This window comes from Pseudorca crassidens, chromosome 2, assembly GCF_039906515.1.
Source record: "Pseudorca crassidens isolate mPseCra1 chromosome 2, mPseCra1.hap1, whole genome shotgun sequence".
NCBI lineage: Eukaryota > Metazoa > Chordata > Mammalia > Artiodactyla > Delphinidae > Pseudorca > Pseudorca crassidens.
Genome location: NC_090297.1, coordinates 134,078,939 through 134,105,346, shown reverse-complemented (window position 1 = coordinate 134,105,346; position 26,408 = coordinate 134,078,939). Strand labels below are relative to the sequence as shown.

General features: G+C 42.8%; 1 protein-coding gene across 2 annotated transcripts in view; it reads right to left on the bottom strand.

Moving 5' to 3' along the window:
• TOR3A (torsin family 3 member A) overlaps positions 1–23,391 on the bottom strand; it is a 37,810-nt gene extending 14,419 nt beyond the window's left edge. Inside the window, exons 1-4 of one of the 2 annotated variants that reach the window (XM_067728775.1) lie at positions 23,053–23,391; positions 21,804–21,917; positions 20,968–21,233; positions 19,187–19,365 (exon numbers count right to left, since the gene is read on the bottom strand). In XM_067728775.1, the coding sequence (XP_067584876.1) occupies positions 19,187–19,365; positions 20,968–21,233; positions 21,804–21,917; positions 23,053–23,317 (824 nt within the window). In that variant the 5' untranslated portion in view covers positions 23,318–23,391. The remainder of the gene's footprint in view (positions 1–19,186; positions 19,366–20,967; positions 21,234–21,803; positions 21,918–23,052) is intronic. The other variant, XM_067728776.1, reaches the window with a different exon arrangement.
• Positions 23,392–26,408: the final 3,017 nt, after the last annotated feature.

Sequence of the window (26,408 nt, the reverse complement as noted above, 5' to 3'; positions counted from 1 at the left end):
GAAATTGAAACTGTGATTAAAAATCTTCCACCAGGGGCTTCCCTGGTGGCGCAGTGGTTGAGTATCTGCCTGCTAATGCAGGGGACACGGGTTCGAGCCCTGGTCTGGGAAGATCCCACATGCCGCGGAGCAACTAGGCCCGTGAGCCACAACTACTGAGCCTGCACGTCTGGAGCCTGTGCTCCGCAATAAGAGAGGCCGCGATAGTGAGAGGCCTGCGCACCATGATGAAGAATGGCCCCCGCTTGCCACAACTAAAGAAAGCCCTCACACAGAAACGAAGACGCAACACAGCAAAAATAAATAAATTAATTAATAAACTCCTAAAAAAAAAAAAATTTTCCAACAAACCAAAGTCCAGGACCAGATGGCTTCACAGGTGAATTCTATCAACCATTTAGAAAAGACCTAACAACCCATCCTTCTCAAACTCCTCCAAAAAATTGCAGAGGAAGGGACACTCCCAAACTCATTCTACGAGGCCACCATCATCCTGATACCAAAACCAGACAAAGATACTACAAAAAAGAAAATTACAGACCAATATCACTGATGAATATAGTTGCAAAAATCCTCAACAAAATACTAGCAAACAGAATCCAACAACACATTAAAAGGATCATACACCATGATAAGTGGGATTTATCCCAGGGATGCAAGGATTCTTCAATATACACAAATCAATCAATGTGATACACCATATTAACCAACTGAAGAATAAAAGCCATATGATCATCTCAATAGAGCAGAAAAAGCTTTTGACAAAATTCAACATCCATTTATGATAAAAACTCTCCAGAAAGGGGGCATAGAGGGAACCTACTTCAACATAATAAAGGCTATATACAACAAACCCACGGCAAACATCATTCTTAGGTGAAAAACTGAAAGCATTTCCTCTAAGATCAGGAACAAGACAAGGATGTCAACTCTTGCCACTATTATTCAACATAGTTTTGGAAGTCCTAGCTACAGCAATCAGAGAAGAAAAATAAAAGGAATCCAAATTGAAAAGAAGCAAAACTGTCACTGTTTGCAGATGACATGGTACTATACATAGAGAATCCTAAAGATGCCACCAGAAAACTACTGGAGCTAATCAATGAATTTGGTAAAGTTGCAGGATACAATATTAATGCACAGAAATAGCTTGCACACCTATACACTAACAACGAAAGATCAGAAAGAGAAATTAAGGAAACAATCCCATTCAACACTGCAACAAAAAGAATAAAATACCTAGGAATAAACCAACCTAGGGAGGTAAAAGACCTGTACTCAGAAAACTGTAAGACACTGATGAAAGAAATCAAAGATGACACAGATGGAAAAATATATCATGTTCTTGGATTGGAAGACTCAGTATTGTGAAAATGACTATCCTACCCAAAACAATGTACAGATTCAGTGCAATCCCTATCAAATTACCAGTGGCATTTCTTACGGAACTAGAACAAAACGTCTTTAAATTTGCATGGAGACACAAAAGACCCCGAATAGCCAAAGCAATCTTGAGGGGAAAAAATGGAGCTGGAGGAATCAGACTTTGACTTCAGACTATACGACGAAGCTACAGTAATCAAGACAATATGGTATTGGCACAAAGACAGAAATACAGATCAGTGGAACAGGATAGAAAGCCCAGAGATAAACCCACACACTTATGGTCAACTAATCTATGACAAAGGAGGCAAGGATATACAATGGAGAAAACACAGTCTCTTCAACAAATGGTGATGGGAAAACTGGACAGCTATATGTAAAAGAATGAAATTAGAACACTCCCTAACACCATACACAAAAATAAACTCAAAATGGATTAAAGACCTAAATGTAAGATTGGACTCCATAAAACTCTCAGAGGAAAACATAGGAATAACACTCTTTGACGTAACTCACAGCAAGATCTTTTTTGACCCATCTCCTAGAGCAATGGAAATAAGAACAAAAATAAACAAATGGGACCTAATGAAACTTAAAAGCTTTTGCACAGCAAAGGAAACTATAAACAAGACGAAAAGGCAACCCTCAGAATGGGAGAAAATATTGCAAATGAAATCAATGGACAAATGATTCATCTCCAAAATATATGAACAGCTCATGCAGCTCAATATTAAAAAAACAAAAAATCCAAAAATGGGCAGAAGACCTAAATAGACATTTTTTCAAAGAAGACAGACAGATGGCCAAGAGGCACATGAAAAGCTGCTCAACAGCACTAATTATTAGAGAAATGCAAATCAAAACTACAATGAGGTATCACCTCACACTAGTTAGAACAGGCATCATCAGAAATCTACAAACAACAAATGCTGGAGAGGGTGTGGAGAAAAGGGAACCCTCTTGCACTGTTGGTGGGAATGTAAATTGATACAGCCACGGTGGAGAACAGTATGGAGGTTCCTTAAAAAACTAAAAATAGAATTACCATATGACCCAGCAATCCCACTACTGGGCATATACCCAGAGAAAACCATAATTCAAAAAGCCACATGCACCCCGATGTTCACTGCAGCACTATTTACAATAGCCAGGTCATGGAATCAAGCTAAATGCCCATGGGCAGATGAATGGATAAAGAAGATGTGGTACATATATACAACGGAATATTACTCAGCCATAAAAAGGAATGGAACTGGGTCATTTATAGAGATGTGGATGGACCTAGAGACTGTCACACAGAGTGAAGTAAGTCAGAAAGAGAAAAACAAATATTGTATATTAACGCATATATATGGAATCTAGAGAAATGGTACAGATGTACCTGTTTGCAAGGCAGAAACAGAGACATAGAAGTAGAGAACAAACGTACAGACACCAAGGGGGGAAAGCAGTGGCAGGGTGGGGTGGGGTGGTATGAATTGGGAGATTGAGATTGACATATATACACTAATATGTATAAAATAGATAACACGGGGTCTACTCTTCGTTGCAGTGTGCGGTCTTCTCATTGCAGTGGCTTGTCTTGTTGTGGAGCACGGGCTCTAGGTGCTTCAGTAGCTATGGCACATGGGCTCAGTCGTTGTGGCTCGCGGGCTCTAGAGCGCAGGCTCAGTAGTTATGGCGCACGGGCTTAGTTGCTCCGTGGCATGTGGGATCTTCCCAGACCAGGGCTTGACCCCATGTCCCCTGCATTGTCAGGCGAATTCTTAACCACTGCACCACCAGGGAAGCCCCCTCATTTTTGCCACTTTTATTCAATATAGGTTTTGGAAGTTCTAACCATGGCAATCAGAGAAGAAAAAGATATAAAAAGAAAAGGAATTCAAATTGGAACAGAAGTAAAACCATCACTGTTTGCAGATTACATGATACGATACACAGAAAATCCTAAAGATGCTACCAGAAAACTACTAGAGCTCATCTGAATTTGGTAAAGTGACAGGATACAAAATTAATACACAGAAGTCTGTTGCATTTCTATACACTAACAACAAAAGATCAGAAAGGGAAATTAAAGAAACAATCCCATTTACCACTGCATCAAAAAGAATAAAATACCTAGGAATAAACCTACTTAAGGAGCCAAAAGACCTGTACTCCAAAAACTGTAAGACACTGATAAAGAAATCAAAGATGACACAAACATATGTAAAGATATACCATGTTCTTATATTAGAAGGATCAATATTGTCAAAATGACTATACTACCCATGGCAATCTACAGATGCAATGCAACCCCTATTGCATTATTGTACCAATGGCATTTTTCCACAGAAATAGAACAAAAAATGTTATAATTTGTATGGAGACACAGAAGACCCCAAACAGCCAAAGCAATCTTAAGAAAGAATAACAGAACTGGAGGAATCAGGCTCCCTGCCTTCAGACTATACTACAAAGCTACAGTCATCAAAACAGTACGGTACTGGCACAAAAACAAATATAGATCAATGTAACAGGATAGAAAGCCCAGAGATAAACCCATGCACCTAAATGTCCATTAACAGAGGAATGGATAAAGAAGATGTGGTACATATATATAAAGAATGAAATATATATAAATAAAATATATATAAAGAATGAAATAATGGATGGACCTGGAGATTATCATACTAAGTGAAGACAGAGAAAGACAAATATCATATGATATCACTTATATGTGGAATCCAAAAAAATGATGCAAATGAACTTATTACAAAACAGAAACAGATTCATAGACTTAGAAAATAAACTTATGGTTACCAAAGGAGAAAGGTGGAGGGGGGGAGGATAAACTGGGAGTTTGGGATTGATATATACACACTACTATATTTAAAATAGATAACCAACAAGGACCTATCGTATAGCACAAGGTACTATGCTCAATATTGTGTAATAACCTAAAGGGAAAAGAATTTGAAAAAGAACAGATACATGTATATGTATAATGAATCACTTTGCTGTACACCTGAAACTAACACAAAATAATCAACTATACTCCAAGGAGCCTTAAAGCTCCTTCACTCTATCTACACTAAACACTACACAAGAAAAACTATGATTACTCTTCCCTTCATGACCACTAGCCATAATATGATTTATTTCCACCTTAGCAGAAACTAACCGAGCCCCTTTCGACCTTACAGAAGGAGAATCAGAACTCCTATCTGGCTTTAATGTAGAATATGCAGCAGGCCCTTTCGCCCTATTCTTCCTAGCAGAATATGCTAACATTATCATAATAAATATATTCACAACTATCTTATTTCTAGGAGCATTCCACGACCCCTACATACCAGAACTATGCACAACAAACCTAATCATCAAATCGCTACTATTAACAATATCCTTCCTATGAATCCGAGCATCCTACCCCCGATTCCGATATGACCAACTAATACACCTCCTCTGAAAAAATTTCCTCCCACTGACACTAGCTCTCTGCATATGACACATCTCACTGCCCATTATAACAGCAGGCATCCCACCCCAAACATAAAATAAGAAATATGTCTGACAAAAGAATTACTTTGATAGAGTAAATAATAGAGGTTTGAGTCCTCTTATTTCTAGAATAATAGGAATCGAACCTACCCTTAAGAATTCAAAATTCTCCGTGCTACCACACTACACCATAATCTATAGTAAGGTCAGCTAAATAAGCTACCGGGCCCATACCCCGGAAATGTTGGTTCATATCCTTCCCATACTAATTAACCCATTCGTCTCTATCACCCTACTAACAACCATCGTCCTAAGCACAACAATTGTAACCATTAGCTCCCATTGACTGTTCGCCTGAATTGGACTAGAAATAAATATGACAGCCATCATTCCTATCATAATAAAAAAACCTAATCCTCGAGCCACAGAAGCCTCAGCCAAATACTTTCTAACACAAGCCACAGCATCCTCATTACTTATACTAGCAATTATTATTAACCTAATACACTCCAGCCAATGAACCATCATAAAATTATTCGACCCAACAGCATCCATTCTAATAACAATAGCTTTAGCCATTAAACTAGGATTATCCCCTTTTCACTTTTGAGTACCAGAAGTTACACAAGGTGTTCCCCTAAGCACAGGACTAATCCTACTTACGTGACAAAAACTCGCACCCATCTCAATCCTTTATCAAATTTCACCATCAATCAATCTACACCTAATAATTACTATATCCTTCCTATCAATTCTAATCGGAGGCTGAGGTGGACTAAACCAAACACAACTCCGAAAAATCATAGCCTATTCATCAATTGCTCACATAGGATGAATAACCGCTATTTTATTATACAACCCAGCCCTCACCCTAATAAATCTATTAATTTACATTGTAATAACCTTCACCATATTTATACTACTTATTCAAAACTCCACTACCACCACACTACTACTATCCCAAACATGAAATACAATACCTGTTATAACAACCTTTACTATGCTTACCCTACTCTCCATAGGAGGACTTCCTCCACTCACAGGCTTTATACCCAAATGAATGATTATTCAAGAACTAACAAAAAACGACACCCTCATCCTACCCACCCTCATAGCCATCACAGCTCTACTCAACCTATATTTCTATATACGCCTTACCTACTCCACAGCATTAACCCTGTTCCCCTCTACCAACAACATAAAAATAAAATGACAATTCCACTCCACAAAACAAATAACCCTTTTACCAACAGCAATCGTACTATCCACAATACTCCTACCTCTTACACCAGCACTCTTTATCCTACTATAGGGGTTTAGCTTAAATAAGACCAAGAGCCTTCAAAGCCCTAAGCAAGTATAATTTTACTTAACCCCTGCCCAATAAGGATTGCAAGACCATATCTCACATCAATTGAATGCAAATCAAACACTTTAATTAAGCTAAATCCTCACTAGATTGGAGGCATACATCTCCCACGAACTTTTAGTTAACAGCTAAATACCCTAATAAACTGGCTTCAATCTACTCCCGCCGCGAGAAAAAAAAGGCGGGAGAAGTCCCGGCAGGATTGAAGCTGCTTCTTTGAATTTGCAATTCAAAATGATTATTCACCACAGGACTTGGCAAAAAGAGGACTTTACCCCTGTCTTTAGATTTAGTAGTCTAATGCCTACTCGGCCATTTTACCTATGTTCATAAACCGATGACTATTCTCTACCAATCACAAAGACATTGGTACTCTGTATTTACTGTTTGGCGCCTGGGCAGGAATAGTGGGTACTGGTCTAAGCTTGTTGATTTGTGCTGAATTAGGTCAACCTGGCACACTTATCGGAGACGACCAACTTTATAATGTTCTAGTAACAGCTCACGCCTTCGTAATAATTTTCTTTATGGTTATACCTATCATAATTGGGGGATTTGGAAACTGACTAGTTCCCTTGATAATTGGAGCCCCTGACATAGCATTCCCTCGTCTAAACAACATAAGCTTCTGACTACTTCCCCCTTCCTTTCTACTACTGATAGCATCTTCAATAATTGAAGCCGGCGCAGGAACAGGCTGAACTGTATATCCTCCTCTAGCCGGAAATCTAGCACACGCAGGAGCCTCAGTAGACCTTACTATTTTCTCTCTACATTTAGCCGGTGTATCTTCAATCCTTGGGGCTATTAACTTCATTACAACTATTATTAATATAAAACCACCCGCTATAACCCAATACCAAACACCTCTCTTCGTCTGATCAGTCTTGGTCACAGCAGCCTTACTCTTACTATCACTACCCGTCTTAGCAGCCGGAATTACTATACTATTAACCAATCGAAACCTAAACACAACCTTTTTCGACCCAGCAGGAGGAGGGGACCCAATCCTGTATCAACACCTATTCTGATTTTTTGGCCATCCCGAAGTATATATTCTAATTCTGCCTGGCTTCGGAATAATTTCACATATCGTTACCTATTATTCGGGGAAAAAAGAACCTTTCGGGTATATGGGAATAGTATGAGCTATAGTTTCTATTGGTTTCCTGGGTTTTATTGTATGAGCTCATCATATATTTACAGTTGGAATAGACGTAGATACACGAGCATACTTTACATCAGCCACTATAATTATTGCAATTCCTACAGGAGTAAAAGTCTTCAGCTGACTGGCAACACTTCACGGAGAAAGTATTAAATGATCTCCCGCCCTAATATGAGCTTTAGGCTTTATTTTCTTATTCACAGTAGGAGGTTTAACCGGTATTATCCTGGCTAACTCATCCCTAGACATCATTCTCCACGACACCTATTATGTGGTTGCCCATTTTCACTACGTGCTTTCAATAGGAGCTGTCTTTGCCATTATAGGAGGTTTCGTCCACTGATTTCCACTATTTTCAGGCTATACACTTAACCCAACATGAACAAAAATCCAATTCATAATTATATTCGTAGGTGTAAATATGACATTCTTCCCACAACACCTCCTAGGCCTATCTGGAATACCTCGCCGATACTCCTACTATCCAGATGCCTACACAACATGAAATACCATCTCATCAATAGGCTCCTTTATCTCACTGACAGCAGTCATACTGATAATCTTCATTATCTGAGAAGCATTCGCATCTAAACGGGAAGTATTAGCAGTAGACCTCACCTCCACAAACCTTGAATGACTAAACGGATGTCCTCCACCATACCACACATTTGAGGAACCGGTATATGTCAACCTAAAATATTCAAGAAAGGAAGGAATCGAACCCCCTCTAATCGGTTTCAAGCCAACATCATAACCATTATGTCTTTCTTTATGAGCGAGATATTAGTAAAGTCTTACGTAACTTTGTCAAAGTTAAATCACAAGTGAAAATCCTGTATATCTCCATGGCATACCCCTTCCAACTAGGCTTACAAGACGCAGCATCACCTGTTATAGAAGAACTCCTACAGTTTCATGACCACGCATTAATGATTGTTTTCCTAATTAGCTCCCTAGTCCTCTATATTATTACACTGATACTTACAACCAAATTAACACACTCTAGTACAATAGACGCTCAAGAAGTAGAAACTATTTGAACTGTCCTCCCAGCCGTTATCTTAATTATAATCGCCCTACCTTCTCTACGAATTCTCTACATAATAGACAAAATTAACAATCCCTCCCTTACCGTAAAAACAACAGGACATCAATGATATTGAAGCTATGAATATACCGACTATGAAGACCTAAATTTTGACTCATACATGATTCCAACCTCGGACCTAAAACCAGGAGAACTACGATTGCTAGAAGTAGATAATCGAATGGTCCTACCCATACAAATAATAATCCGAATACTAGTTTCCTCAGAAGATGTACTACACTCATGAGCTGTTCCTTCCCTAGGTCTAAAAACAGATGCAATTCCTGGACGCCTAAACCAAACAACCCTAATATCAACACGACCTGGCCTGTTCTATGGACAATGTTCAGAAATCTGTGGCTCAAATCACAGCTTTATGCCAACTGTTCTCGAATTAGTACCCTTAGAGAACTTTGAAAAATGATCTGCATCCATATTATAATTTCATTAAGAAGCTAAACTAGCGTTAACCTTTTAAGTTAAAGATTGAGAGTTATAAACTCCCCTTAATGACATGCCACAACTAGATACATCAACATGACTCCTTACCATTCTCTCTATGATCTTTACCCTCTTCACATTACTTCAACGAAAAATCTCAAAGCATTTTTATTCTCTTTCCCCCAAACCAATGTGCACTAAATTACAAAAACAACAAACCCCTTGAAATCACACATGAATGAAAATCTATTTGCCCCTTTCATAATCCCGATTATACTAGGTATTCCTATCACTACTCTAATTATTATATTTCCCATCATACTATTTCCAACACCAAATCGATTAATCAATAACCGTATAATCGCTATCCAACAATGACTAACCAAACTCACATCAAAGCAACTCATAGTTACACATAGCCTCAAAGGACAAACCTAATCTCTAATACTTATCTCACTTTTCCTATTCATCGCTTCCACAAACCTCGTTGGAATATTACCCCACTCATTTACACCTACTACTCAACTCTCTATAAATTTAGGCATAGCTATTCCATTATGAGCTGGCACTGTCATTATCGGTTTCCGTAACAAGACAAAAATATCCCTAGCCCACCTTTTACCACTAGGCACACCCACCTTCCTAATCCCTATGTTAGTGATAATCGAAACTATTAGCCTATTTATTCAACCTTTAGCTCTAGCAGTACGGCTAACAGCTAACATTACAGCAGGTCACCTATTACTACACCTAATCGGAAGTGCAACTCTTGCATTAATAAATATTAGTCTATTCACAGCCCTCATCACATTTACCATCCTCACTCTATTAGTCATCCTCGAATTCGCCGTAGCCCTAATCCAAGCCTACGTATTCACCTTACTAATGAGCCTATACTTGCAGGACAATACATAATGACCCACCAAACCCACTCATATCATATAGTAAACCCCAGTCCTTGACCACTTACAGGAGCTCTCTCAGCATTTCTTACAACATCAGGCCTAATCATATGATTCCACTTCAACTCAGTAATCTTACTGACTTTAAGCTTTTTGACAAATACCCTAACAATATACCAATGATGACGAGATATTGTCCGAGAAAGCACCTTCCAAGGCCACCACACACCAACCGTTCAAAAGGGGCTTGATATGGTATAATCTTATTTATCTTATCAGAAGTCCTATTCTTTACAGGCTTCTTCTGAGCCTTTTACCATTCAAGCCTCGCCCCTACTCCTGAATTAGGAGGCTCCTGACCACCAACGGGTATCCACCCTCTAAATCCACTAGAAGTCCCACTCCTCAATACCTCCGTACTATTAGCTTCCGGTGTATCTATCACTTGAGCCCATCATAGTCTCATAGAAGGCGACCGCAAACATATACTCCAAGCTCTTCTCATCACAATCATACTTGGCCTCTATTTCACCCTACTTCAAGCATCAGAATACTATGAAGCCCCATTTACAATCTCAGACGGAGTCTATAGCTCTACCTTCTTCGTAGCCACAGGCTTCCACGGACTACATGTCATCATCGGATCCACTTTCCTTATCGTCTGCTTTATACGCCAAATAATATTCCACTTTACATCAAATCACCACTTTGGCTTCGAAGCCGCTGCTTGATACTGACATTTCGTAGACGTCGTATGATTATTCCTCTATGTATCAATCTATTGATGAGGTTCATAGTCCTTTTAGTATTAACAAGTACAACTGACTTCCAATCAGTTAGTTTCGGTACACCCCGAAAAAGAACAATAAGCCTTTTATTAACGTTACTGACGAATACAACCCTAGCCTTACTACTCATACTTACTGCTTTTTGACTCCCCCAACTAAACGTCTATGCAGAAAAAACCAGCCCTTACGAATGTGGCTTTGACCCAATAGGATCTGCTCGTCTACCCTTTTCCATAAAATTTTTCCTAGTAGCAATTACTTTCCTCCTCTTTGACCTAGAAATTGCTCTCCTACTCCCTTTACCTTGAGCAATCCAAACAAATAACCTAACAACAATACTCCTCATGGCCCTATTCCTAATCTCCCTACTGGCAGCTAGCCTAGCCTATGAATGAACCCAAAAAGGCCTAGAATGAACCCAAAAAGGCCTAGAATGAGATAAATATGATACTTAGTTTAAAATAAAACAAGTGGTTTCGACCCACTAGACTGTGATCTAAACTCACAAGTACCAAATGTCTCTAGTCCACATTAACATTTTAATTGCCTTTACAGTATCCCTCACAGGTTTATTAATATACCGATCCCACCTAATATCTGCATTACTATGCTTAGAAGGCATAGTACTATCATTATTCATTCTAGCAGCCCTTACAATCCTAAACACACACTTCACTCTGGCCAACATGATACCAATCATCCTCTTAGTATTTGCAGCCTGCGAAGCAGCTATTGGACTAGCCTTATTAGTCATAGTTTCCAACACGTATGGTACTGACTACGTACAAAACCTTAACCTCCTTCAATGCTAAAATTTATCGTTCCTACTATTATACCTTTAACTTGACTATCAAAAAGTAACTTTATCTGAATTAACACTACAACCCACAGTTTACTAATCAGCTTTACAAGCTTACTTCTACTTAACCAATTTAACGATAACAGCCTCAACTACTCTTTAACATTTTTCTCTGACTCCCTTTCCGTACCACTCTTAATATTAATATGACTTCTCCCCTTGATGTTAATAGCAAGCCAATCTCACCTCCTAAAAGAACCACTTGCCCGAAAAAAACTCTACATTACAATACTAATTATACTACAAATCCTCTTAATTATAACCTTTACTGCTATAGAACTAATTATGTTTTATATTACATTTGAAGCCACATTAATTCCTACTCTCATTATCATTACCCGTTGAGGCAACCAAACAGAACGACTTAACGCAGGGCTCTACTTCTTATTTTATACACTCATGGGATCTCTCCCGTTACTAGTAGCACTAACGTATCTACAAAATACAGTAGGCTCCCTAAATTTCCTATTATTACAATACTGAGCCCAACCATTATCAACTTCCTGATCTAACACTTTCATATGATTAGCTTGCATAATAGCCTTCCTAGTAAAAATACCCCTTTACGGACTACATCTTTGATTACCCAAAGCACATGTAGAAGCCCCCATTGCAGGCTCAATAGTCCTTGCAGCTGTACTACTAAAGCTCGGAGGCTATGGAATACTACGAATCACATCAATTCTTAATCCCCTAACAGAACACATAGCCTACTCTTTCCTTGTACTATCCCTATGAGGAATAATCATAACCAGTTCTATCTGTTTACGCCAAACAGATCTAAAATCACTAATCGCATACTCCTCAGTCAGCCACATAGCACTCGTCATTGCAGCCATCCTTATCCAAACCCCTTGAAGTTACATAGGAGCTACCGCCTTAATAATTGCCCATGGCCTTACATCCTCCATATTATTCTGTTTAGCAAATTCAAACTACGAACGTATTCATAGCCGAACCATAATCCTAGCACGAGGCCTACAAATTTTTTTTCCCACTAATAGCTACCTGATGACTATTAGCATGCCTAACAAACCTCGCCCTACCCCCTACCATCAACCTGATCGGAGAACTGCTCGTAATTATATCAACTTTCTCATGATCAAACCTCACTATCATCCTTATAGGAACAAATATTGTAATTACAGCCCTCTACTCCCTATACATACTAATCATAACACAACGCAGCAAACACACACCATATTAACAACCTTACCCCTACTTCTACACGGGAACATACCTTAATAGCCCTACACATTATCCCCCTCCTACTCCTGTCACTAAACCCTAAAATCATTTTAGGGCCTCTCTATTGTAAGTGTAGTTTAAAAAAACCGTTAGTTTGTGAAACTAAAAACAGAAGACAAAAACTTCTTACTTACCGAAAAAGTATTGCAAGAACTGCTAATTCATGCCCTCCACACTTAACAATGTGGCTTTTTCAAGCTTTTAAAGGATAGTAGTTATCCATTGGTCTTAGGAACCAAAAAATTGGTGCAACTCCAAATAAAAGTAATAAACTTATTTACTTCTTCCGCCCTACTCACACTACTCATACTGATCGCCCCTGTTATAGCATCTAGTACAAACCTCTACAAAAACAAGTACCAACATTATGTAAAAAATATAACCCTCTTTGCTTTCATCACCAGCCTGATCCCAATAATAATATTTATCCACACAAATCAAGAAATACTCATCTCAAACTGACACTGAATCCATACCCTTAAACTAACACTCAGCTTTAAAATAGACTACTTTTCACTTATATTTATGCCCGTAGCACTATTCATTACATGGTCTATCATAGAATTTTCAATATGATACATGCACTCCGACCCTCACATCAACCAATTCTTCAAATATCTACTTATCTTCCTCATTACCATACTTATCCTCGTCACAGCTAACAACCTCTTCCAATTATTTATCGGATGAGAGGGAGTAGGAATTATATCTTTCCTATTAATTGGCTGATGATTCGGACGAACAGACGCTAATACAGCCGCTCTTCAAGCAATCCTATATAACCGTATCGGAGACATCGGATTCCTTCTATCCATAGCCTGATTCCTACATGATACAAACGCATGAGACTTACAACAAATCTTCACACTTAACCAAAATCCCCCAATCCTCCCTCTTATAGGACTCACATTAGCCGCAGCTGGAAAATCAGCCCAATTTGGTCTACACCCCTGACTACCCTCAGCAATAGAAGGTCCCACTCCAGTTTCAGCCCTACTCCATTCAAGCACAATAGTCGTAGCGGGAATTTTCCTACTTATCCACTTCTACCCTCTAACAGAAAATAACAAATTTATTCAAACAATAATACTTTCTCTAGGTGCCCTCCCCACCCTATTCACAGCTATCTGTGCCTTAACCCAAAATGATATCAAAAAAATCATTGCTTTTTCCACCTCCAGTCAACTTGGCCTAATAATAGTGACATTAGGCCTCAACCAACCACACCTAGCATTCCTGCACATTTGTACACATGCTTTCTTCAAAGCTATGTTATTCCTATGTTCCGGCTCCATCATTCACAATCTAAACAATGAACAGGACATTCAAAAGATAGGAGGACTATACAAAATCCTTCCCTTCACTACAACTGCCCTAATCATCGGCTGCTTCGCACTAACAGGAATACCATTTCTCACAGGATTCTACTCTAAAGACCTCATCATTGAAGCCGCCACTTCGTCTTATACCAACGCCTGAGCCCTACTACTAACACTAATCGCCACCTCCCTAACAGCTATTTACAGCACTCGCATTATTTTCTTTACTTTACTAGAACAACCTCGCTTCCCTCCTCTCTTAAACATTAATGAAACTAACCCCATACTAATTAACCCTATTAAACGCCTATTAATCGGAAGCATCTTTGCCGGATTTATTCTCTCCAACAGTATACCCCCAATAACTACCCCTCTAATAACTATACCTTTATACCTAAAACTAACAGCCCTTATAGTAACAACCCTAGGCTTTATTCTCGCATTCGAAATTAACACCTACTCAAAAAACCTAAAGTATCCCTATCCATCAGACTCTACTAAATTCTCTACCCTGCTAGGTTATTTCCCTACAATTATACATCGCTTACCCCCTCACCTAGTCCTAACAATAAGCCAGAAATTTGCAACCTCCTTGCTAGACCTAGCCTGAACAGAAACCATTCTACCAAAAACTATAGCTCTCATTCAACTAAAGGCCTCCACACTAACTTCAAACCAAAAAGGCCTTATCAAACTCTACTTCCTATCTTTCCTCATCACTATAACCCTTAGCATGCTACTATTTAATTACCCCAAGTAATCTCCATAATAACCACCACACCAATAAACAAAGACCATCCAGTGACAACAACCAACCAAGTGCCGTAACTATACAATGCAGCAATCCCTATAGCTTCCTCACTAAAAAATCCAGAATCCCCTGTATCATAAATGACTCAATCCCCTAACCCATTAAACTCAAACACAACATTCACTTTTCCACCCTCTAAAACATACAACACCACTAAAAATTCTACCACCAAACCTAAAAGAAATCCCCCTAATACAACTTTATTAGAAACCCAAACCTCAGGATACTGCTCAGTAGCTATAGCCGTTGTATAACCAAACACAACTAACATTCCTCCCAAATAAATCAGAAATACTATTAGACCTAAAAACGAACCCCCAAAACTAAAAACAATTCCACATCCCATAGCACCACCCACAATCAACCCTAAAGCACCATAAACAGGTGAAGGCTTTGAAGAAACCCCCACAAGACTAATTACAAACATAGTGCTCATAATAAAAACAATATATATTGCCATTATTCTCACATGGACTCCAACCACGACCAATGACATGAAAAATCATCGTTGTAATTCAACTACAAGAACCTTAATGACCAACATCCGAAAAACACACCCACTAATAAAAATTCTCAATGACGCATTTATTGATCTTCCCACTCCATCTAACATCTCCTCATGATGAAACTTTGGCTCCCTACTAGGCCTCTGCCTAATCATACAAATCATAACAGGTTTATTCCTAGCAATACACTACACGCCAGACACCTCAACTGCCTTTTCATCAGTCGCACACATCTGTCGAGATGTTAACTACGGTTGACTCATTCGATATTTACACGCAAATGGAGCCTCTATATTCTTCATCTGCCTTTACGCCCACATCGGACGCGGCCTATACTATGGCTCTTATATATTCCAAGAAACATGAAACATTGGCGTACTCCTACTATTAACAGTTATAGCTACTGCATTCGTAGGCTATGTCCTACCCTGAGGACAAATATCATTCTGAGGCGCAACCGTTATCACTAACCTCCTATCAGCAATCCCTTACATTGGCACTACCTTAGTAGAATGAATCTGAGGTGGATTTTCCGTAGATAAAGCAACACTAACACGTTTCTTCGCTTTCCACTTTATCCTCCCATTCATCATCACAGCATTAGTAGCTGTTCACCTGCTATTCCTACACGAAACAGGATCCAATAACCCCACAGGAATCCCATCCAACATAGATATAATCCCATTCCACCCCTACTACACAATCAAAGACATCCTAGGCGCTTTACTATTAATCCTAACCCTGCTAGCACTAACTCTATTCACACCTGACCTATTAGGAGACCCCGATAACTATACCCCAGCAAATCCACTAAGCACCCCTGCACACATCAAACCAGAATGATACTTCCTATTTGCATACGCAATCTTACGATCAATTCCCAATAAACTAGGAGGAGTACTAGCACTACTACTTTCCATCCTCATCCTAATCTTTATTCCAATACTTCAAACATCCAAACAACGAAATATAATATTCCGACCCTTTAGCCAACTCTTATTTTGAACTCTAATCGCAGACCTCCTAACCTTAACATGAATCGGAGGCCAACCTGTAGAACACCCATACATCATCGTAGGCCAATTAGCATCTATCCTATACTTTCTCCTAATCTTAGTGCTAATACCAACAATCAGCCTTATTGAAAATAAACTCTTAAAATGAAGAGTCTTTGTAGTATAACAAAATACCCCGGTCTTGTAAACCGGAAAAGGAGAACCCCATTCCTCCCTAAGACTCAAGGAAGAGACATTAAACCTCACCACCAACACCCAAAGCTGGAATTCTACATAAACTATTCCTTGAAAAAGCTTATTGTAGAGTTACCATAACACTACAGTACTATGTCAGTATTAAAAGTAATCTGTTTCAAAAACATTTTATTGTACATATCACATACACATATACACATGCATATTAATATTTTAGTCTCTCCTTGTAAATATTCATATGTACATGCTATGTGTTATTGTGCATTCATTTATTTTCCATACGGTAAGTTAAAGCTCGTATTAAATTTCATTAATTTTACATATTACATAATATGCATACTCGTACATATTATATGTCCCCTAACAATTTTATTTCCATTATATCCTATGGCCGCTCCATTAGATCACGAGCTTAATCACCATGCCACGTGAAACCAGCAACCCGCTCGGCAGGGATCCCTCTTCTCGCACGGGGCCCATACTCCGTGGGGGTAGCTAACGGTGATCTTTATAAGACATCTGGTTCTTACTTCAGGACCATTTTAACTTAAAATCGCCCACTTGTTCCCCTTAAATAAGACATCTCGATGGGTTAATGACTAATCAGCCCATGCTCACACATAACTGAGATTTCATACATTTGGTATTTTTTATTTTTGGGGGGGGCCTTTAAAAACTTAAAAACGTTTTTAAAAATGGATTAAAGACTTGAACTTAAGACCTGAAACTATGAAATTCCTAGAGGAAAACATAGGTGGTAAGTTACTTCACATTGGTCTTAGCAAATATTTTTTGGATTTGACACCAAAAGCTAAGGCAACAAAATAAAAAATAAACAAGTGGGACTACATCAAACCAAAAAGCTCCTGCACAGCAAAGGAAACCATCAACAATACAAAAAGGCAGGGACTTCGCTGAGGTCCAGTGGTTAAGACTCTGCGTTCTCAATGTAGGGGGCCCAGGTTCGATCCCTGGTCAGGGAACTTGATCCCACATGCTGCAACTAATAGCCTGCATGCCACAACTAAAAGGGCCCGCATGCCACACCTAAAGATCCCGCACGCAGCAACAAAGATCCTGTGTGGCACAACTAAGACCCAGTGTGGCCAAATAAATAAATAAATAATAAAACAGCAACCTACTAAATGGGAGAAAATATTTGCAAATCATATATCTGATAACAGGTTAGTATCCAAAACATATAAAGAACTCATACAACTCAATAGCAAAAAAATAGTCCAATTAAAAAATGGGCAGATCTGAATTGACATTTTTCCAAAGAAGACATACAAGTAGCCAACAGGTAGACAAAAGGTGCTCAACATCACTAATCATGGGGGATATTATGGAAATCATAACAGGTATGAGATACCACCTCATACCTTTTAGAATGGCTATCATTAAATAGACAAGAAATAACCAGTGTTGGTAAGGCTGTGGAGAAAAGGGAACCCTTGTGTATTGTTGGTGGGAATATAAATTGGTGCAACCACTATGGAAAACAGTATGGAGGTTCCTCAAAAAATTAAAAATACAACTACCATATGATCCAGCAATCCCACTTCTGGGCATTTATCCAAAGATAATGAAAACACTAACTTGAAAAGATATCTGCACTCCTATGTTCACTGTAACATTATTCACAATAGCCAAGATAAGAAATAACCTGTGTCCATCAACAGATGAATGGATATAGAAAAAAATGTGTGTGTGTGTGTATACATACATACATACACACACACACACATATATATAATGGAATATTATTCAGCCATAAAAAAGAAGGAAACCTTGCTATTTGCAACAACATGGATGGACCTTGAAGGCATTATGCTGAGTGAAATAGGTCAGACAGAGAAAGATGAATGAGACAAATACTGTACAAACTTCAAGTAATAAATAAGTCATGGGGATGTAATGTACAGCATGGTGGCTTTAGTAACTAATACTGTAGTGCATATTTGGAAGTTGTTAAGAGAGTACATATTAAAAGTTCTCATCACAAGAACAAAAACGTTTTGTAACTAGTATGGTGACAGGTGTTAACTAGACTTACTGTGATCACCTCACAATATAAACAAATAGCTAATCACGTTGTCCACCTGAAACTAATATGTCAATTATACCTCAATTAAAAAAGAACACTTAATGTCCTTCTAAGAGGGGACTCCCAGTGTCCCTCTCTCAGGAGGCTATGTACTAACTGGGGAGTCTGAGGGGAGCCTCCCCATCCTAAGAGAACCATGGAGGAGGTCAGATGAGGGACAGCTTGTCCTCCCCAGGCTGGTCCTGGGAGCTAGTTAGCTGGCCTGTGCTGGGGGAGGGGATGTCAGAGTCCTTCAGAAGTGCTTGGCAGAATCAAGGCAGGAGCAGGGAGACCTAAGGCTCTCCGCCCCTGCTGCCACCCAGTCAGCTGGGCTTCTGTTTTCTCTCCTGGAGTTTGTGTTGGTCTCCCTTGTGGAAAAGGGTGGGCAGCCTAGAAAAGCGTGGAAGCCCTCCACCGCCGGCTTACAGGCCAAGTAACAGCTCCCAGGCCTGGCACACACAGCGCCTGGACAGGGTTCTTCCTCCCCTCACCCAGTCCTCCTGACTGTCGTTCCCCAGACCTTACCTGAGAAAAAGAAAGATGGTTCTCGGGGACTTGGCCCTCGGGTTCTCGGGGGCCTGGCGTTCCAGGTGTGGCCTGAGGGCCTCTAGCAGTCCTGGGTGCAGCTTCTCAGCCTCATCTAAAATGAACAGGGTCTGGTGGCAGTGCTCCTGCGTCTTCCTGATCTGGCCTGCCAGCTGCTCCTGCACAGAATACAGGGAGCTGCTGAGGTGCAGTGAGAGGCACCTTCTACCCCCGCGGGCCCTGGTGAGGCACTGGTTTCCCCAGGGTGCCTGCAATGGATCACCTGGAGCTGGCTTCCACCGCAGAACCACCAATCCAAACCTCTGGGGGTGGAGCTAGGGCATCTGCCTCTAATGAGCTTCCCAGGTGATTCTCCTGAGCCCTGAGGTTTGAAAGCCAACTAGGTGGAGCCAGCCTGGGGAAAGGGAGAGGGCCTTTGGGAAGTGGCCCCAGCCATGCTCCCTCCCCTTCAGGATGAGGTTCCATCCCAGAACTAACCCTAACTCACCCTCCCCAGGGATAGGATTCAGGCTTTCACAGGGGGGTGACAGGCAGAGATAGGCTTGAATGCCCACAGGTGCCGTCTTGAACTCCCACAAGCACAGCACCCGCTGGCACCAGGCTGGGCTCTCGGGGAAGAACCCAGGGGGGGACCTGTTTGGGACCCAGCCAACTCAAAACTGGGGTTCCCCACCCCAGGCAGGATTGTAAGCCCTCTAGTGAAAAGATGCTGCTCTACAGGGTTCAGGAGAACAGGGCCAGCTCCTGCCCCAGGGTGGGGTGTTTTAGCAGAGCCCACACTCACCATCCACCTCTAGCCTTCCTGGATTCTGACTTCAGCCCCATCTCCCCATAGTGTGTGTGAGAGGATGGGCAGGGATGAGAGTGATTTTCACAGCGAGGAAGCTGAGATTCACAGCTGTTTTACTGCAAAGCCAGCCAGTTCTTTCTGGGAAGGCCCGGCTGACCAGCTGCCTGCCCTTAGAACACATTAGCCTACCCCTGCCCTCCTGGGCTGCACTGAAAGATTGCCAGGCAATCTGTCCTCAAAGGCTTACATAATCTTCCCAGGTTAACACACTACAAATATTGGAACTAAAAGCCAAACGTAGACACAACCACCTCTGTCATGCTGCAGTGGGGTCTGGTCATCGTCTGGCTAACATGTCTGAATGAAACCCAAAATAGCAGAGCAGCAGAGACACTTTCTGCTCTCCACTTGTTGACATATAATGAGTAGTTTGGGGAAGACATGGAAAAATCACTTTCGATAAGCCTGTTTAAAAAAACAGTGGGATATGCAACTTTCTGTCCAATATAATTACAGTGACATAAAAGAGCACAGGGGAATGGCCTGAAGGAAGTACACCAAAATGCTAACTGTGGCGGTGTCTGTGTGGGGAGATCATGATAAAGTTTTTGCTTTCTCTGTTCCACACTTCCTGAGGCCTTTCCACTACTCCTGTGACAGAAAAATCAACACACGAAGTCTCTGGTTAAGCTCAGTGTCTGGCCTCTCCTGTATGGCTGGGAGGGCGACAGCTCGGGACGAATAGCGTTTGGGACATCACTCTTTCCTCCACATGTTCAGGGCCTCATCTGTGTGGAGTGGATGCCTCTGTGGGTTACAGGTTCCCTTGCAACTGCGCCCCCGTCCTCCAACCGCCACACCCAGGGCTGGCTTCAGCCCCCCTCCCAGCACGGGGGCCTGCGCCTCAGCTGCCGGAGCCTTAGCCGGGCTCGGCCCCACTAGCCCAGCTCCCCGGCACGGCCGGCCTCACCTGGTACAGGTCCACATACTTGTGGTGAGGAAAGTGCAACGTGGCGATGAACACCTTGACACAGTCGCTCCTCAGCCCGTCCCGGTACAGGTTCTCTGCCAGCATCCGCGCCACGAAGTTCTTGCCTGTGCCAGACCAGCCGTGGAACGACAGAGCTAGGGCCTTGTCTGGCTGGGGCAGCTCCAAGTAGCCCCTGGCTGCTGTCAGGACCAGCTCCCGGGCCAGGTGCTGGCCGTGCAGGCGCACGCGCAGATCCGCCTCTAGGCCTAGGGCCAGGAAAGAGCCATGCTGAGAGGTGCCCACAGGTGCATCCCCACCAGGCTCGGCGACAGCTGAGAGACTGAGCGTCTATGAGGTGGGAGCCATCCTGTTTGATGGCCTCAGGACAAGAAGCCACTGGGCAGACCTTGCAGCGGAAGAGATTCAGGGCTATTTTCTGAAGAGTATGAGAAATCAATGTTGACTTCACCCTTTCTGAAGGTCCTGAAGACACCCCAGAAAGGTTGGCAGAATCCCATCCGGATGAGGAAGTTGCTCCCACCCAGAAGTTTCAGGACCCCCTAAATATTTTATGGAGACACCCTCATTTTATTCATTCTAATTCAATTCAGCAAACACCTAGTGGAGGCAGCTAGTGTGTGCAAAGCCCTCCTCCAAGGCTTTCCTTCCTCTCAGCCATGAGGTTGCAGGGTTTCGATCAGGAGCCGTGGTGGAGACAGGGAGGGTGTGCTGCCAGCTGTGGGCAGGCAGAGGTTGGGTCCCTTCATCCTAGCATTTTCCTGAATTACCTCCCCTCCCCACAGATTCCTGGGCCTGAGGGTCATGTAAGGTCCAACCTGTGAAGTTATTGATGATCCTGCAGTCCCCACTGTCACAACAGTCCCGGAAGCTGCAGTACCAGGTGGTCAGGATATCCAGGTACTGCTGGCCCAACAGGGGAAGGCTCCAGCCTGGAAAAGGAGGAGCTGTGAGACAGGGACGGAGCCCAGGGCCCGGGGAGAGCTGAGCACTGCCTCCCTTCTCCCGTCCTCTCTCCAGAGCCACTCCCTGCTGCTCTGCCCTGGGCCTTCCTTGTGCCGCACTAGGGAATGGGCACAAATGGGCACCTCCGGCTATGAGGAAGTAGATGGCCTTGCTATATATAGATGCAGCTCCGGCTGCAGCAAAAGCTCAGTTTACTCAACAAATAAGCCTTAAGCATTTGTGCCAGACGTGTAAGAAACCCAAGCCCTGCCTGCAAGGAGTTTGGAGCCTAGGAGGGAGACACATAGTAACTGGTGATTATCATTCTTCCTACTTGCTTTGGATTGCAGAATCATCTGATCACGGCCAACCCCAAGTGTCTCGATTCTTTTATCAAATGTCAATTTGAATATGCCCAGCATTAGCAAAAACGAAACAAAAACCATTCACTGGAATTTAGAACTCTCGATTTAAATGGAAGATGTTTCTAGCACCACTGCAGCATTACCGTTACAGTACTATTACAGGACCTAGAAGTAACGACATCGACTGCAAGGAGCTTCAGAGATCACTGGGTCCACGACCGTGACGTGACAACCCTGCCTCACAATTTGTCAGTGACAGAGAATAAATCAGAACTCAGGTCCGGTGGACTCACAGCCCAGCCTCCGCCGCCATAAGCAGCAAAGGGGAAGAAGGTACTTGGGGGTGTATCCAACCGGGGACTTTCCTTAAAGCCATCAAGAAGGTGGGCAAGGGCAGCTCCTTGGAATGATGCCAGGGCAGGTTCGGAGACAGCAAGGAAGTGTGATCCGTCTGGAGGAGTCAAGAACGGGTGACGTGGGGGAGCGCAGCCAAGTCCACTCGTAGGCACTAGGGCGCTGCGCCAGGGCTGGGAAGGAGGGCAGTGACGGGCCTTCCTGGTCCCGCAGAGGCTCCCTGCCCTCAGCCTGGCCCAAAGGCTGGGCGGAATAGCAAAGCCGGCGGCTAAGGCGCCCGCCTCGTGACCCCGGTCACAATGGCCCAGAGCAGGCGCGAGGCTCTGACCTCCGTGCCCAGATTCCATCGTGCCTCGCGCACCCAGTCCGCGCTCTCCCGCCCTCCTGAGCCGGCGGGTCTTACCCAGGGGCCGCGCCGGCTCCTCCTCATCCTGCCTGCATCCCTCGGGCCACACGCGGCAGCTGAAGAGAGCCCAGTAGCGTCTGCAGAGGGCGCCGGCCGCCCTCAGCCGCTCCCGCAGGCCCTGGAAGGCCGGGCAGGACCCGGCCTCACCCGCCTCCTCGGCTCCCTCCCTCGGCCTCGCGCGGCCGCCGTCTCCCCACGTGCCCGGGGGCGGCAGCAGCAGCAGCAGCAGGAGCCAGAGCGGACTCCGCGGGCCGCGAAGCATGGCCGTGTCGGCAGCCGGTCCCGCCGCCGCCGCCCGTCCTCCACGGCCCTTTCCAGCCCCGGGTGGGCGGGCGGCGCCGGCACTTCCGAGGCCCGGATTGGCCGGGGATTGGCGTTGCCACGGGAACCGCAGGCGGGCAGAGCTCGCCTCCCATGTGACCCAGGGCGAGCCAGACGCCGGCCGGGAACCGAAACCCGGATGGTGCCCCGGAGGGCATCCCGAGGCCGCTTGCAGGCGCCGCCCACCCACCGGGGACTCGCTGCCAGGCAGCAAGCAGTCTCTTCTGGGTGATTGTGGTTGCAAAGAAGTTGAAGTCAGGCCTTAAGATGGCCACTGTCAGTAATCACCCAGATACTTCCGGGCAGCTCTGGTGGCCCATCTGAGGCCTACTTAACACGGGCACCCACTTGTGCCCTGTCCCGTGTCTGCAGATCAACTTCTTGCCAACCTGTTAGACGAAGTCGGGCAACCATCTCACCCAGGAGTTTGAGTTGGCCAGGGCAGTCAGCCGGGGCCTGGCTCCTCTACAATGGGAAATGAAACAGAGTAGCAAATAATCAGCAGGTTTCCACAGCTGGAGTCCACCAAAAGCAAGAGGAAGCTGGTGGGCTCCAGTCTGGAGATATTGGGGCTTCGGAAGCTCCCAGAGCCATGGGAAAATCACGAGGTCTCATATCAATGTTATCATAGCCCATTAAAAACAAGTTAGGCCGAGTACTGGGTGCACTTCCTTGGCTTTAAGTTTGCAACTTTCAAACGCTTGTGGCTGTGAGCAGCTTCTCAGACACCACTGGCAAAAGACCTTGGAGCCTCTTTCCTGGGACTCTGTTCTCATAACCTGAGCAGGTAACAAGGTCGCTACATTTTGGAAGAGCTTAATGCATTTTTCAAAATCACCTGAGTTACTGAAGCCACTGGCCTAAGAGCCGTCTTGTCCTAGAAAGAAACTGCTGTCTCGAAATCATGGGACTTGACTAATTTCATAGGCTCAGTGGCTTTGAGGCTGGCCTCTCCATACAATAAGGTGAATCCTAGCACCAGATCTGTCACAGCCAAACTGATTCATATGTTCATCCCAGTCTCTTAGATAACACTCAACGCCAGGTCTGTTCCTTCCTCAAGAGCTCACCAAATGTGCTCCTGCCTTTAATTCAAACAGCAATAGAGAAAGAAAAAGACTTACAAAAACAAATCCAAAACAATGAACAAAATGGCAATAAGAATATACATATTGATAATTTACAAAAAAGAAAAAAAAGACAAGACAAACAGCTGCATATATCAGATAAGCACCTGTGTGAGGATACCAAGAAAGTGAAATTGAAAAGCTACATTATGTATGCATATTGTATGTTTTAGTCATTCAGAGGGACGTCAGAACTGAACTCAAACCTTCCACAGAGCAGTTGCTAGTACACCAGCGCTGAGTTGTCTGCAGTCAAGCTCGTGAAACCCTTGGAAGGACAGTTAACAAGGAACACACCATTATGCTTATTTGGAAATTGAAAACATTAACTCATTCAATAAATGTTGTTTGAGCATGAATGGCAATCTAGTATAGTGATTAACTGAATGGCCCCTTTTCTGATATGTCACTTTGGGTGTTACTTAACTGTGCTATGCCTCAGTTTCCCCACCTCTAAGAGGGGATAATAAAATGGTCACTTCATAGGCATGCTGTGAGGGCTAATGAGCTTATTCAGTTCTACATTAACCTTTATTATTGTAAATGCCCCCGCCTTGGAGGAGACTGGTCTACACAGGAGGCTTTGGAAGACTTTACTTACACTTGTGAGCTTCACAGGTGAATTTATGGTGATAAAATTACTAGTATTTACCCTGGCTTCTTTTTTAAAAAAACCCATGTTTTAAGACTATGGAAATAATTCTCTACTGGTAACTTTCATGTAGGTCTGATAATTTTTGAGATTGGATTTTTATTTGGATTTCACATTTCATGGTAAATAAAGCAGGTAGCTTGGAAGTTCTTGGACAATTTGATTTCAAGACATCTTTTTCCGGAAAGAGTAAACTTTTTTTTTTTTTTACCAGATCAGTCCCACATAGAAACAATGAATCCAAACACCAGTTTTTAGCTAAGCCTCTATTTCAAGTAAATTGCTAATATTTCATTCTCAGTGCTTGGAAGCTACTGGTTGTAACTCTAGGAGCAAGATCTCATAGATGATGGGGACATCTAGAGGCTTTTGTGAAAACTACGGGTAGCTTTGATTCCTTAGTGCTACTCATGAATGGCCCAAGGACCAGTGGCACTGGCATTGCCCTGGAGCTTGTTAGAAATGCAAACTCAGGCCCCAAACCTACTCAATCAAAATATGCATTTTAGCACAGTCTTTCAAAGAGAAAATGGGCACACAGCACCTTTATTGAGGTCATCTGAATGGGACCTAGTTTTGCAATTAGACAACTTCCCTACCCCGCTGAAGGCCGTCAGAACACCATCCGCCTTGAAAACAACCTTTGGGTAAAAATCAAGTCTTGATCGCCAAATAAATTTGGCATGTAATAAGCAAACTCTGAAAAGATAAAATGAATGTTTCACAGCTAATCTATAAGCCAATGGCTCCTTTAACACCTATGAAGAGCAACTGAAGCATCACAGTGGACTGAGACTTCCTTTCAAGAGGCAGGGCACACCTGATGAAAACCAAAGGAAACCCCTGAAGGGTTATTTCTGGTGACCCACGTACTGAAAACAGAGTACAGGCCCAGGAAGCTCTGTGTCTTCCACACACACGGCTTTGCATTTCTGGAGTCGGGTTCTACACACACCACATGTCAAGCCTGGATTGATCTCCCCTTCTTCCCCAAGGTAGGTCTGCCTACCTCTCACTCTCAACCTCCTGTGATTCTTTCCTGCTCCTTATTTCCACTCTAATTCACACGATTCCTGAGGCATTTGGTACTTCACAAGTAGTCTCTTCTGCTAGGACTATGGGCTCCTTGAAGGAAGGGACAGTCATTATCATCTTGATGGCCTCCAGCACAAGGCCCAAGTGTCTACTGAAGACCAGTACTTTACACACTGTGACTTCATTCTCTAATTCCCTCGGATTTATAAAGTGGCTTA